Raw genomic sequence first — 13351 nt, 5'->3', positions numbered from 1 at the left:
TTGTCTTTGTAAAAAGGGGGGATGTCATGATATTCAAACACACACATCATGATAGACACACCAACAGACAAATCAGAACACACAACACCACAACCAATGACAGAAAGATATAAAAGCACAGACACGACCCCTGGTGGTCAGTATTAGCTGCAGAGGAGAACCAGGACACATCTATTGCCAAACACACTCAGGGAGACAGCACGTGCAGAGTATCCAGAACGAACTGTATTATAAGAGTTATAATAAAATAGAGTTGTACCACATACAACTGTGTTGGCTCATCTGTGCACCAGAGCACCCAACACCACACTAGCTTTCGGAGCGCAGCTCCTTCATCTGAGGGGTTTGAAAAAAAAAAACCATACCAGAAAAATTGTGCTTGAAAAGTTGCATTTTGTTTTGTTTTCAAAAAAGGAGGACCTACTGTTTGTGAAAAGAAGGCAGCAACTTCTTTTGCCGTCCAGAACCTGCCTGCAGCTGGAAGTGGATATAAACTGCTTCTAAGTTACTCGACACACTGGAACAGAGTAGTGGCAAGTGTTTGTCGATGCCGCCTGAAAAGCAATGCAAAAAACATTGAATGTTTCCGAGATCCACACTGAGAAAACAGCTGTATAACCTGGACTGTTGGAGGCGGGGAGGCAGGGAGTGCCTATGCGTGTGCATACATCACAATGGAATAATTTGTGTTTCTGTCCTGTCATATGTTAATAACATTTGCATTCCCAGTGTCAAGACTGGTTTTATAATAAACAAATCAAATTAAAAAAAAAAACATGTAAAGTTAAACTTTCAGGGTCAGTGAGATTTTTGTGGCAGTTAATTATAAACAAGTTACACCATAAAAAAATCCATTTACACCTCATTAAACAATAAGTAACTTATTCATGATTTTGTCTGTGATATTAACAGCACAAATGTGTGTGTTTTCATCAGTTCACTGATTTCTCATTGCTGGCATTCCGGAAGGATCTCCATATTGTAGCATCTGTAGATGCATCGAATCACTGACAGCAACCTCTGGAATTCCGTGTTTAACTGTGGGCTGGATTCTCCCAAAATGGGACTATGTCCCCACGCCAGCGTAAAAACGGTGGAGTTTTACTCCCGAAATTCCTATTAAAAAGACTAACTAATTCAATGCCCTGCAGGGGGCTAGCAGGGACCCGGAGTAAATCTCACAGCTTTAGCTGCGGCTATGGGCCCCTGCACTTCCAGTTTGGAGTCCGCGCATGCGCACGTCGGCGGCTACCAGCGGCCTTGCCGAGCTCCATGGTGGACTCGGACTGCGGAGTCAGATGGAAAAATGGAACACCCCCACCGATTGGCCGTGCGCCCGAGCATCTAACCATGCAGATCTAATCCCCGGCCGCCTATAAGCCCCCCCCCCCCGATCTACGATCCCCCGACTAGGGCAGTCGCGGACTGAGTCCGCAGCTGCCACGCCAGCATCCCGACCGGCAATAGATGGTTAATTCCACGCCGTCGGGAACTCGGCTGGTCAGGAGCGGAGGTTTGCTGAGCGGGTCTCTGGCAATGAGCCCCCAGCCGTGTGGCATACTCCGTGGTCCCGCCCATTTTCGGGTCCCAGAGAATCGCTGAATCGGCGTTGGGCCCGATTACGGCATGAAAGTGGACTCTCCGCTCCCACATCGGCCGTGGGTTCGCGGAGAATCCAGCCCCGTGTGTGTCGTGTTGGGCGTTCCGATATACAAACGAACCAAAACGGTTGTAGATGGCACAACTGTTTTATTATTCTGTATAATAACAACTGTTAACTTCCGGCTGTGGTTCGTACTTCACCAGTTAACCTGTGGACCCAGCCCGAGCACTATCTTAGAGAGGCACTCAGCACATGGTGTATGTTGGAGTGGCACGCTGTGAGCTCTGTGCTCTGAGCTATCTCCTGGCGGAGTGAGCGGGAACTGTGGTGTTCCCTGTTTTATAGTGCGTGTGCTCTCACTTGTGATTGGCTGTGATGTTGCGTGTGTGTTGATTGGTCCGTCGACCTGTCCATCAGTGTGTGTGTGTGATTGCACCATGATATGTTAATATGGATATCATGACAGTATGTGTGGACTCCAGAAATTGCTGCCAGTTTCAGAGGAGTAATGACAGGGAACATTGACAGTTTCACCATCATTGCTACTGTAAATTGCAGGTCATTTGTGTCGTGTTGGGTGTTCTGCTATACAGACGAACCAACACGATTGCAGATGGTACAACTCTGTTTTATTACTATCAATAACAACATCTGTAAACTTATGACTGTGGTTCATTCTTTACTCTTTAACCTGTGGACCCAGCCCTTACACTATCTTACAGAGTCACTCAGCACATGTTGTATGTCTGAGTGGCTTGCTGTGAGCTCTGTGCCCTGAGCTGTCTCCTGCTGGAATGAGCAGGAACTGTGGTGTTCCCCGTTTTATAGCGCGTGTGCTCTTGCTTGTGATTGGCTGTGATGTTGCGTGTTTGTTGATTGGTCCGTTGATCTGTCCATCAGTGTATATGTGTGTTTGCACCATGATGTTTATCTGAATATCATGACATCCCCCCTTTTTTACAAGAATATGTGTCTATGTGGTAATAAATATAGATGTGTACTGAGGGCAGCTGAATGTGTGTGTGCAATATCTACAACATGTACATGAGGCTAAACTATATACATAGGAAGGTGTCAGGTGCAACATAGCAACGAGGTTGTACCATAAACAAAACAAGTGTAATCATCAAACATCGAAAACGAACACCTGTAACGACAAAAAGAGAAACATATTAACATTGTGGCATAACACTTTAGGGAGTCCAATGTTCAAACAGGCTCATAAGTCCAGCCTAGTAGATGGGCGACGAATTTGGGTTGACCGCCTCAAGGGTGGGTCAGGATCCACCGGCTGAGGAATGGGCCTGGCCACAGGCAACAGAGGAATAGGCATGGTGGTAGGAAGCTCCACGAAGTTGACATCAGGAACAACAGGAGGGCGTGGCACCGGTGTATGATCACGTAGTGAGCGTGGAAGCAAGCGAAGAGCCCGGCGATTATGCCGGCGAATGGAGCCATCAGGCATGCGAACCAGGAACAAGCGGGGAGCCACGCGTCGAAAAACTTCGGCAGTTGCCGACAAGCCACCCTCTGGTAGGTGGATGCGGACGTTGTCTCCAGGCGCCAAGGCAGGAAGATCAGTTGCCCAAGTGTCATGTGCCACCTTCTGCTGAGCACGCTGCTGTCGCATCCTTTGCAGTACTGGAGCATGGTCGGCTGTAGGAATAAGACTGGATGGCACAGTGGTCCTGAGGGCGTGACCCATCAACAGCTGGGCTGGTGAGAGGCCAGTGGATAGTGGGGCCGAGCGATAGGCCAGCAGGGCTAAGCAGAAATCCGATCCGGCATCAGCAGCCTTGCAGAGGAGCTGCTTGACGATATGGACGCCCTTTTCCGCCTTGCCATTTGACTGGGGATGCAGAGGGCTGGTCGTCACGTGTGTGAAGCCATACGAAGTAGCAAAAGAAGACCATTCTTGGCTTGCAAAACAGGGCCCATTGTCCGACATGACAGTAAGCGGAATGCCATGGTGAGCGAAGATTTCTTTGCATGCCCTGATGACAGCGGACGATGTCAAATCGTGCAGGCGCATGACCTCTGGATAATTCAAAAAGTAATCTATAATGATGACGTAGTCCCTGCCGAGTGCATGAAAAAGGCCCACACCTATCTTCGCCCAGGGGGACATTACCAACTCATGGGGCTGAAGCGTCTCAGGGGGTTGCGCCGGCTGAAACCTTTGGCAGGTGGGGACGTTGAGCACCATGTTGGCGATGCCGTCGCTGATGCCCGGCCAGTATACCGCTTCTCGGGCCCTCCATCTGCACTTCTCAACCCCCAGATGGCCTTTGTGTAATTGTTCGTGGACCAGCCTGTGCATGCTGTGTGGAATCACAATCCGGTCCAACTTTAGGGGGATACGGTCAATGACGGCCAAGTCGTCCCGGACATTGTAGAATTGTGGGCCCTGTTCTTTGAGCCACCCTCCCGTCATGTGGAGCATCACACTTTGTAGAAGGGGGTCAGCCGCAGTCTCCCGGCGAATACGGGCCAGACTCAAATCATTAGCTGGCAGATTGGCCGATGTGAAGGCCACATGCGCTTCGACCTGACAGACGAACCCCTCCGAATCGGGCGGTGTGCTCACTGCTCTGGACAGGGCATCCGCGATGATGAGGTCCTTTCCCGGGGTGTAGACTAGATGGAGGTCGTATCTCCGGAGCTTGTGCAGAATGCGCTGGAGGCGAGGGGTCATCTCATTCAGGTCCTTTTGTATGATGCTGACCAGGGGCGATGGCCGGTTTCCACGGTGAACTGAGGGTGACCATACACGTAGTTGTGGAACTTATCAATGCCGGTTAACAAACCCAGGCACTCCTTCTCAATCTGCGCATAGCGCTGTTCTGTGTTGGTCATGGCCCGCGAGGCATAGGCGACCGGGGCCCACGATGCAGTGTCATCCCGTTGCAGGAGTACCGCCCCAATGCCGGACTAGCTGGTGTCAGTCGAGATCTTCTTATCTCGAGAGGTGTCGAAGAACGCCAATACCGGGGCTGTGGTGAGCTTAATCTTGTGCTCCTCCCATTCCTTCTGGTGTGCGGGCAACCACTGGAACTCCGTGGTCTTCTTGACCAGGTGGCAAAGAGCCGTTGTGTGGGAGGCAAGGTTGGGAATGAACTTCCCCAGGAAGTTGACCATTGTTGCTCATTTTAGCCTTAGTTTACTTATTCTTATTCTGTTACCTTTGCTCTTGAGTCGCCAGGTATCTTTCTGATACCGCCACGTGGTTCAAGGTCCGAGTAATGATTAATAATCCAACACACCGCTTAGTAAGAGTTAAATCAACGCTCATTTATTCTGTACAGCAATTAATACTTCTACATTAAATCTACTTCTAAACTACTTCCTCCAACTAACAGGCCAATACTTAACTTTGGAAATGGCCCACCAGGTCAGGGAAATGAATGATCTTTCGAATGGGTTCTGAGCCTGCGGGATTCAAAGCTGGTACAGGCCGATAGTCAGAAGTGTCTATCTGGTAGCGATCGCTGGAGTCAAACTTACTTGATCTTGCAGAAGGGTCTCGAAGGGTGCGGTCAGGAGAAGAAGGGTCGAGTTGAACTTGGCCCCTATTCTTATAGTCCCCAGGGGCTTCCTGCCTCTCGGGGCGGACCTTGAACCTGGTTCCAAGTGATTGGACTTGGTCTAAATCACTTGGTTCGATATTCTCCAATAATGGAGCGATTCCTTGATCGAGGGGTGGTCGTTTACCTTTCTTTCTGTCAGCTCCTGTTGGCGCCGAAAGGTCTGGGTCGGCTTTGAGTTGCTAATTTGTAGCAATTGTTCCCGGGGATTGCTGCTTAATATGCAGATGGCTGGGTTGTTGTGATGTTGATGGCTGCAGGTATCGGTCTGGACTGACTTCCCCAGAGGCGAATACACTGTTTTACCTGCAGCTGTCCGTTTGAGCCCTGTTGGCTGATTTTCCCATCAGCCTCTTCCGTTCGCCATTTTAAATCGGGGTTTGACCATTCTAATCGGGAGTCAGCCATTTTACATGGCTACACCATCCCGAGAAAGCGTAGCACTGCCTTCTTGTCTGCCGGCTGCGGCATGGCTGTAATGGCGCTCACTTTGTCTGCATCTGGACGCCCTCCTGACCGGGATATGTGGTCCCCCAGAAACTTTAGCTCAGTTTGGCCAAAAAAACACTTGGCTCGGTTGAGGCGCAGGCCGTGTTCTCGTATCCGAGCAAAGACACGCTGGAGACGTCTGATGTGCTCCTGTGGTGTGGTGGACCAGATGATGAAATCGTCAACATAGACGCGCACCCCTTCGATGCCATCCATCATCTGTTCCATGATTCTATGAAATACCTCGGATGCTGAGATGATGCCAAACGGCATTCTGTTGTAGTAGTACCTGCCAAAGGGAGTGTTGAAGGTGCACAGCTTCCTGCTGGACTGATCAAGTTGAATCTGCCAAAAACCCTTTGAGGCATCAAGCTTTGAAAAATTTTTAGCCCGGGCCATTTCGCTCGTGATCTCTTCCCGTTTGGGTTTGAGTGTTCCCTCATGATGTTGTTGTTCAGGTCTTTCGGGTCGATGCAGATCCTGAGTTCGCCAGAGGGCATTTTAATACACACCATGGAGCTGACCCATGGCGTGGGCTCCATGACCCGGGAAAGCACTGAATGACCGGGGTGGCGTCCGGTTTGAGCCGTAGTCTGTAAGTGTAGGGCAGTGTGCCCATGCCCTCGAAAGCCTCCTGGTTGTGGGCGAGGAGCGAGTGGAGCTGTGCCCTAAATTCTGCATCCGGGAAGTCGGACGTGCCTTCTGGAGACAGAGTGTGTACCCGCTGAACGAGGTGGAGAACCTTGCACGCCTGTGCGCCTAGCAGAGAGTCCTTCGAAGATGCAACTATCTCAAAGGACAATGTGGCTGTGTATGCATTGTGTGTGACCTCGAGCTGGCAGGATCCCATGGCTGGGATAACATTTCCGCTATAATCGACCACCTGACAGCGGGATGACCGAATCGGTGGTCTGACCTTCAAGGTCTAGAAGGCTGACCATGCTATAAGGTTGGCGGAGGCACCAGTATCTAAATGGAATGTGATTGGTGATCGGTTGACCGTTAGAACAAAGAACAAAGAACAAAGAAATGTACAGCACGGGAACAGGCCCTTCGGCCCTCCAAGCCCGTGCCGACCATGCTGCCCGACTAAACTACAATCTTCTACACTTCCTGGGTCCATATCCCTCTATTCCCATCCTATTCATGTATTTGTCAAGATGCCCCTTAAATGTCACTATCGTCCCTGCTTCCACCACCTCCTCCGGTAGCGAGTTCCAGGCACCCACTAACCTCTGCATAAAAAACTTGCCTCGTACATCTACTCTAAACCTTGCCCCTCTCACCTTAAACCTATGCTCCCTAGTAATTGACCCCTCTACCCTGGGCTAAGCCTCTGACTATCCACTCTGTCTATGCCCCTCATAATCTTGTAGACCTCTATCAGGTCGCCCCTCAACCTCCTTCGTTCCAGTGAGAACAAACCGAGTTTATTCAACCGCTCCTCATAGCTAATGCCCTCCCTACCAGGCAACATTCTGGTAAATCTCTTCTGCACCCTCTCTAAAGCCTCCACATCCTTCTGGTAGTGTGGCGACCAGAATTGAACACTATACTCCAAGTGTGGCCTAACTAAGGTTCTATACAGCTGCAACATGACTTGCTAATTCTTATACTCAATGCCCCGGCCAATGAAGGCAAGCATGCCGTATGCCTTCTTGACTACCTTCTCCATCTGTGTTGCCCCTTTCAGTGACCTGTGGAACTGTACACCAAGATCTCTCTGACTGTCAATACTCTTGAGGGTTCTACCATTCACTGTATATTCCCTCCCTGCATTAGACCTTCCAAAATGCATTACCTCACATTTGTCCGGAATAACCATCATCTGCCATCTCTCCGCCCAAGTCTCCAAACAATCTAAATCCTGCTGTATCCTCTGACAGTCCTCATCGCTATCCGCAATTCCACCAACCTTTGTGTCATCTGCAAACTTACTAATCAGACCAGGTACATTTTCCTCCAAATCATTTATATATACTACAAACAGCAAAGGTCCCAGCACTGATCCCTGTGGAACACCACTGGTCCCAGCCCTCCAATTAGAAAAGCATCCTTCCATTGCTACTCTCTGCCTTCTATGACCTAGCCAGTTCTGTATCCACCTTGCCAGCTCACCCCTGATCCCGTGTGACTTCACCTTTTGTACTAGTCTACCATGAGGGACCTTGTCAAAGGCCTTACGAAAGTCCATATAGACAACATCCACTGCCCTACCTGCATCAATCATCTGAGTGACCTCCTCGAAAAACTCTATCAAGTTAGTGAGACACGACCTCCCCTTCACAAAACCATGCTGCCTCTCACTAATACGTCCATTTGCTTCCAAATGGGAGTAGATCCTGTCTCGAAGAATTCTCTCCAGTAATTTCCCTACCATTGAAGTAAGGCTCACCGGCCTGTAGTTCCCTGCATTATCCTTGCTACCCTTCTTAAACAGAGGAACAACATTGGCTATTCTCCAGTCCTCCGGGACATCACCTGAAGACAGCGAATATCAAAATATTTCTGTCAAGGCCTCAGCAATTTCCTCTCCAGCCTCCTTCAGTATTCTGGGGTAGATCCCATCAGGCCCTGGGGACTTATCTACCTTAATATTTTTTAAGACACCCAACACCAAGTCTTTTTGGATCTCAATGTGACCCAGGCTATCTACACACCATTATCCAGACTCAACATCTACCAATTCCTTCTCTTTGGTGAATACTGATGCAAAGTATTCATTTAGTACCTCGCCCATTTCCTCTGGCTCCACACATAGATTCCCTTGCCTATCCTTCAGTGGACCAACCCTTTCCCTGCCAACCCTCTTGCTTTTTATGTACGTGTAAAAAGCCTTGGGATTTTCCTTAACCCTATTTGCCAATGACTTTTCGTGACCCCTTCTAGCCCTCCTGACTCCTTGTTTAAGTTCCTTCCTACTTTCCTTATATTCCACACAGGCTTCGTCTGTTCCCAGCCTTTTAGCCCTAACAAATGCCTCCTTTTTCTTTTTGACAAGGCCTACAATATCTCTTGTTATCCAAGGTTCCTGAAAATTGCTGTATTTATCCTTCTTCCTCACAGGAACATGCCGGTCCTGAATTCCTTTCAACTGACACTTGAAAGCCTCCCACATGTCAGATGTTGATTTGCCCTCAAACATCCGCCCCCAATCTATGTTCTTCAGTTCCCGCCTAATATTGTTATAATTAGCCTTCCCCCAATTTTGCACATTCATCCTAGGACCAGGGTGGCACACCATTCATCACCCGGGTTAACGCTGTTCACTTGCATCGGCTGGTGGGCCCTGCTTGGGGACATCCAGTTCCTGTCAATGACCGCGACGCAGAAGGCTTCCCGGTCGTCGGTATCACCGGTCTGTACATCATCAGGGTATGACATTTAGGGCAGCACGGTAGCATTGTGGATAGCACAATTGCTTCACAGCTCCAGGGTCCCAGGTTCGATTCCGGCTTGGGTCACAGTCTGTGCGGAGTCTGCACATCCTCCCCGTGTGTGCGTGGGTTTCCTCCGGGTGCTCCGGTTTCCTCCCACAGTCCAAAGATGTGCAGGTTAGGTGGATTGGCCATGATAAATTGCCCTTCGTGTCCAAAATTGCCCTTAGTGTTGGGTGGGGTTACTGGGTTATGGGGATAGGGTGGAGGTGTTGACCTTGGGTAGGGTGCTCTTTCCAAGAGCCGGTGCAGACTCGATGGGCTGAATGGCCTCCTTCTGCACTGTAAATTCTATGACTCGGTGTATGGAGGCTGAATGGCCCGCACGTCCCTGCGAGGCTGGCGGAATTGGGGAGCGTTGCTCGACAGCATGCAGCGTAGTGGCCCATCTTGCCACAGCGGAGGCATTGTCGATTCTTTGCTGGACATTGACGCTTTAAATGTGCGGATCCACAGTTGCCGCACGTCGTGACGTCATGGCGTTCATTGCGCCATCGCGCATGCGCAGTTCGGTCCTGTGTAGAGCGCGCCTGCGCGTCGCGTCCCTCTGCGTCAACGTCTCTTTTGGTGCGTACAAGCACGGGAGGCCACGGAAAGCACGCGAAATGGCCGCCCTCGTCCGGGCCGCGGGCCGTGAGGAACTCAATCAGCTGGACCCGCTCGGCCTCGTACGACCCCGATTCGGCCGCCTGGAATTGGGAGTACCGGCTGGTCGTGTTTTCATGGAGGACGCAGGCTTCGATGGTGGTGGCTAAGGTGAGGCTCTTAATTTTGAGGAGCTGCTGGCGTAGGGTGCCCGGGGTGACCCCAAAAACTATCTGGTCCCGAATCATGGAATCGGAGGTGGCCTCATAACCGCAGGACTGCGCAAGGATACGGAGGTGTGTTAGGAAAGATTGAAAAGGCTCATCCTTACCCTGCAGGCGCTGCTGGAAGAGGTACCTCTCGAAGCTCTCGTTCACCTCGACGCTGAAGTGCTGCTCGAGTTTAAGAAGGACCGTCTTGTATTTCGTCTTGTCCTCACCGTCCGCGAACACCAGGGAGTTGTTGATGTTGCCCTGCCGTGGAGAGGAGGAGGGCAATTTTTCTGGTGTCTGAAGCATTCTCTCTTCTAGGAAGAACTGGAAGCGCTGTTGAAACAGCTTCCAGTTGACGCCGAGGTTTCCAGCGATTTGGAGTGGCCGCGGCGGGCTGAAGGTGTCCATGGCGCAGGATGGCAGATTCCTGAAGATGTGTAGGTAGGTCTCACAGTTGCTGGGTTCTAATCCTGGTACTATGTCGTGTTGGATGTTCTGCTATACAGACGAACCAACACGGTTGCAGATGGTACAACTTACTACTATCAATAACAACATCTGTAAACTTATGACTGTGGTTCGTTCTTTACCCTTTAACCTGTGGACCCAGCCCTTACACTATCTTAGAGAGGCACTCAGCACATGGTGTATGTCTGAGTGGCTTGCTGTGAGCTCTGTGCCCTGAGCTGTCTCCTGCTGGAATGAGCGGGAACTGTGGTGTTCCCCGTTTTATAGTGCGTGTGCTCTTGCTTGTGATGTTGCATGTGTGTTGATTGGTCCGTTGATCTGTCCATCAGTGTGTATGTGTGTTTGCACCATGATGTTTATCTGAATATCATGACAATTTGCTTCTTCGTGACTCGTTTAAATACTTCAAATAATGTGTTAACGTTTGCTTTGCAGGTTTCCAAATTAACTGCGATCGTTTTGCATATTAAAATTAATATCTACACAGCCATTGTTCAGTGAAGCCATTTCAGATTCATGTCCATTCAAAATAAAACTTTGCTCTCTTTGCAGCATTGGGAAAAAGGGAGCTTCCTGTCTAAATGTCCTGGGGGTAGGAAGTGGTTCAGGTAGGTCCTGCAGTGTCCATTTTTCTGTATCTAATGGTATGTCTATTGTATTCATGAGGCATGTATTTATCACCACTTATACAGGGTATTTAATCAAGTATCGATTGTCTCTGATAAATGAAAAGGATCAAGTAATGAATGTCAATAGATCACCTTTCATTCATTCAGCAGCAACCACAAGGATAATGCACACTGGGTTGCTTGAAGGGACAGAAACCCCAAGACCAGACAGTTGATTTCCGAATGGACATACAATTGCATTGCGGCTCCCAGAAATAGTCGTGGTGGTCGTGGTGATGTTGCCCACCTTCTACATCTGGCTGGTGGGAGGGGAGGCTCTCTGACCATGAAATTCTGCCCTGGATTTCCATTGTGTAGCAAAACAGAAATACTCGACAATCTCACCAGATCTGACAGCATCTGTGGAGAGAGAACAGAGCTAATGGCCGGGATTCTCCGAAACCGCGGTCAAGTGTTGCCGCCGGCATAAACACCGGAGTGTTTCACGCCGGCGTCAAGAGGCCTCTTTGGCCCAGTGATTCCGTGGCCAACAGGGGGCCAGCATGGCGCCGGAGTGCTCCACGCTACTCCAGCTGCCGATACGCAGCCCTGCCTGCTGGTCGTGGGTCCACATGCGTGGCGGCTGCTTCCGCGCTGGCCCTGCGCAACATGGCGGATCCACACAGCGGGCCGGTGCAGAATAAGGTAGGCCCTCCCCAGATCGCGCACGCCCACCGATCGGTGACCCCTGATCGCAGGCCTAGCAGCCGTGGAGGCCCCCCCCCAGAGACAGACCCCCCTACCCCCAGCAGGACGGCCACCGCAGCCGCGACGCCGAGCTCCCGCCGGGTGGAACCATATGTGAACCATGCCGGCGTGAACTCAGCCTGTCGACTGCGGAGAATCCCCATGGAGACCTCTTTTAATGGCCTCTGACCGGCGGCGCGTCAAACGCACGCGCGCGACTGGAGCCGATTCTCCGGTTGCCGGAGGTCGCGTCCCGGTGTCGGACCCGATCGCGGGTCTGACACCCCATTCTCCGCCCCTGCCCCGAGCGCGATTTCGGCGTGGAGGCTTGGAGAATCGCGGTCAATGTTTCCAGTCTAGCTGACTCTTTTTCAACACTAGTACACCATTGTGTAGTGTTGTTACAAGGGAATAAGCAGAAATGTACAAATGGAGCATAGGTTAAAGATTGTACTGGAAGAACTAGCATTGCCTAACCATTCATTTCAGACTCAAGGCTAACATATGATAATGGCCAGTCCTCTGTCAAAGGCAGGGTAATTATATAAGTTTATTGATGACACAAAACTTGGTGGGAATGTGAATGGTGAGGAGGATGTTGAGAGGCGCCAAAGTGCTGTGGACAAGTTGAGTGAGTGACTAAATAAGTGACAGATGCAATTAAATGTGGAGAAATGTTAAATTATCCACTTTGGATGGGGAAGCAGAATGACAGAGTATAATTTAAACAAACATAGAGTGCAGAAGGAGGCCATTCGGCCCATTGAGTATGCACCAACCCACTAAAGCCCTCTCTTCCACCCTATCCCCGTAACCCAATAACCCCTCCTAACCTTTTTGGTCACTAAGGGCAATTTATCAAGGCCAATCCACCTTACCTGCACGTCTTTGGACTGTGGGAGGAAACAGGAGCACCCGGAGGAAACCCACGCAGACACGGGGAGAATGGGCAGACTCCGCACAGATAGTGACCCAGCGGGGAATCGAACCTGGGATCCTGGCGCTGTGAAGCCACAGTGCTATCCACTTGTGCTACCATGCTGCTCAAAGATAGATTGGAAATGTTCACATATAAAGGGACCCAGCTGTCCTAGAACACCAGTCACTGAAAACAGCAAGCAGTTACGAAAGTGAATGGAACATCGTGGGCCGAAGGGCCTGTTCTGTGCTGTATTTTCTATGTTCTATGTTCAATGTATGTTGGCCTTCAGTGCAAGAGAACTTGAGTACAGGAGCAAGGATGTCTTATTGCAGCTGTACAGGGCCTTGGTGAGACCACACCTGGAGTTTTGGGTGCAGATTTGGTCACCTTGGGCTGGATTCTCCGTTTTTGGGACTATGACCCCACGCCGTCGGGAAAACTGTGGTCTTTTATGCCAGGAAAACTGGCATCAAAAGGCCACAGATTCCCTGGTTTGCTGGGGGCTAGCAGGAAGCCGTTGTACAGTTCGCAGCTCTAGCTGCCAACACGGCCCCCCGCACTTCTGGGTCAGCGGCCGCGCATGCGCACGGCAGCGGCCTTCAGCGGCAGCGCTGTGCTCCATGACTGATAGTGACCGCATCAGCCGCTCGCACACCCCGACCTCCCACACACATTGCCCCCAGCCCCAAATGAAGC

At 50.5% G+C, this 13351-nt stretch overlaps 1 protein-coding gene across 3 annotated transcripts in view; it reads left to right on the top strand.

Moving 5' to 3' along the window:
- The window catches only part of LOC140388271 (histamine N-methyltransferase-like), a 69253-nt gene that overhangs the window by 11009 nt on the left and 44893 nt on the right, over positions 1-13351 (top strand). For all 3 annotated transcript variants that reach the window (XM_072472141.1, XM_072472160.1, XM_072472150.1), the window contains exon 2: positions 10931-10986. In XM_072472141.1, the coding sequence (XP_072328242.1) occupies positions 10931-10986 (56 nt within the window). The remainder of the gene's footprint in view (positions 1-10930; positions 10987-13351) is intronic.

This window comes from Scyliorhinus torazame, chromosome 2 (genome assembly GCF_047496885.1).
Source record: "Scyliorhinus torazame isolate Kashiwa2021f chromosome 2, sScyTor2.1, whole genome shotgun sequence".
NCBI classification, from domain to species: Eukaryota; Metazoa; Chordata; class Chondrichthyes; order Carcharhiniformes; family Scyliorhinidae; genus Scyliorhinus; species Scyliorhinus torazame.
The sequence above is the reverse complement of the archived record's forward strand: the minus strand, read 5'-3'. Positions and strand labels throughout refer to the sequence as shown.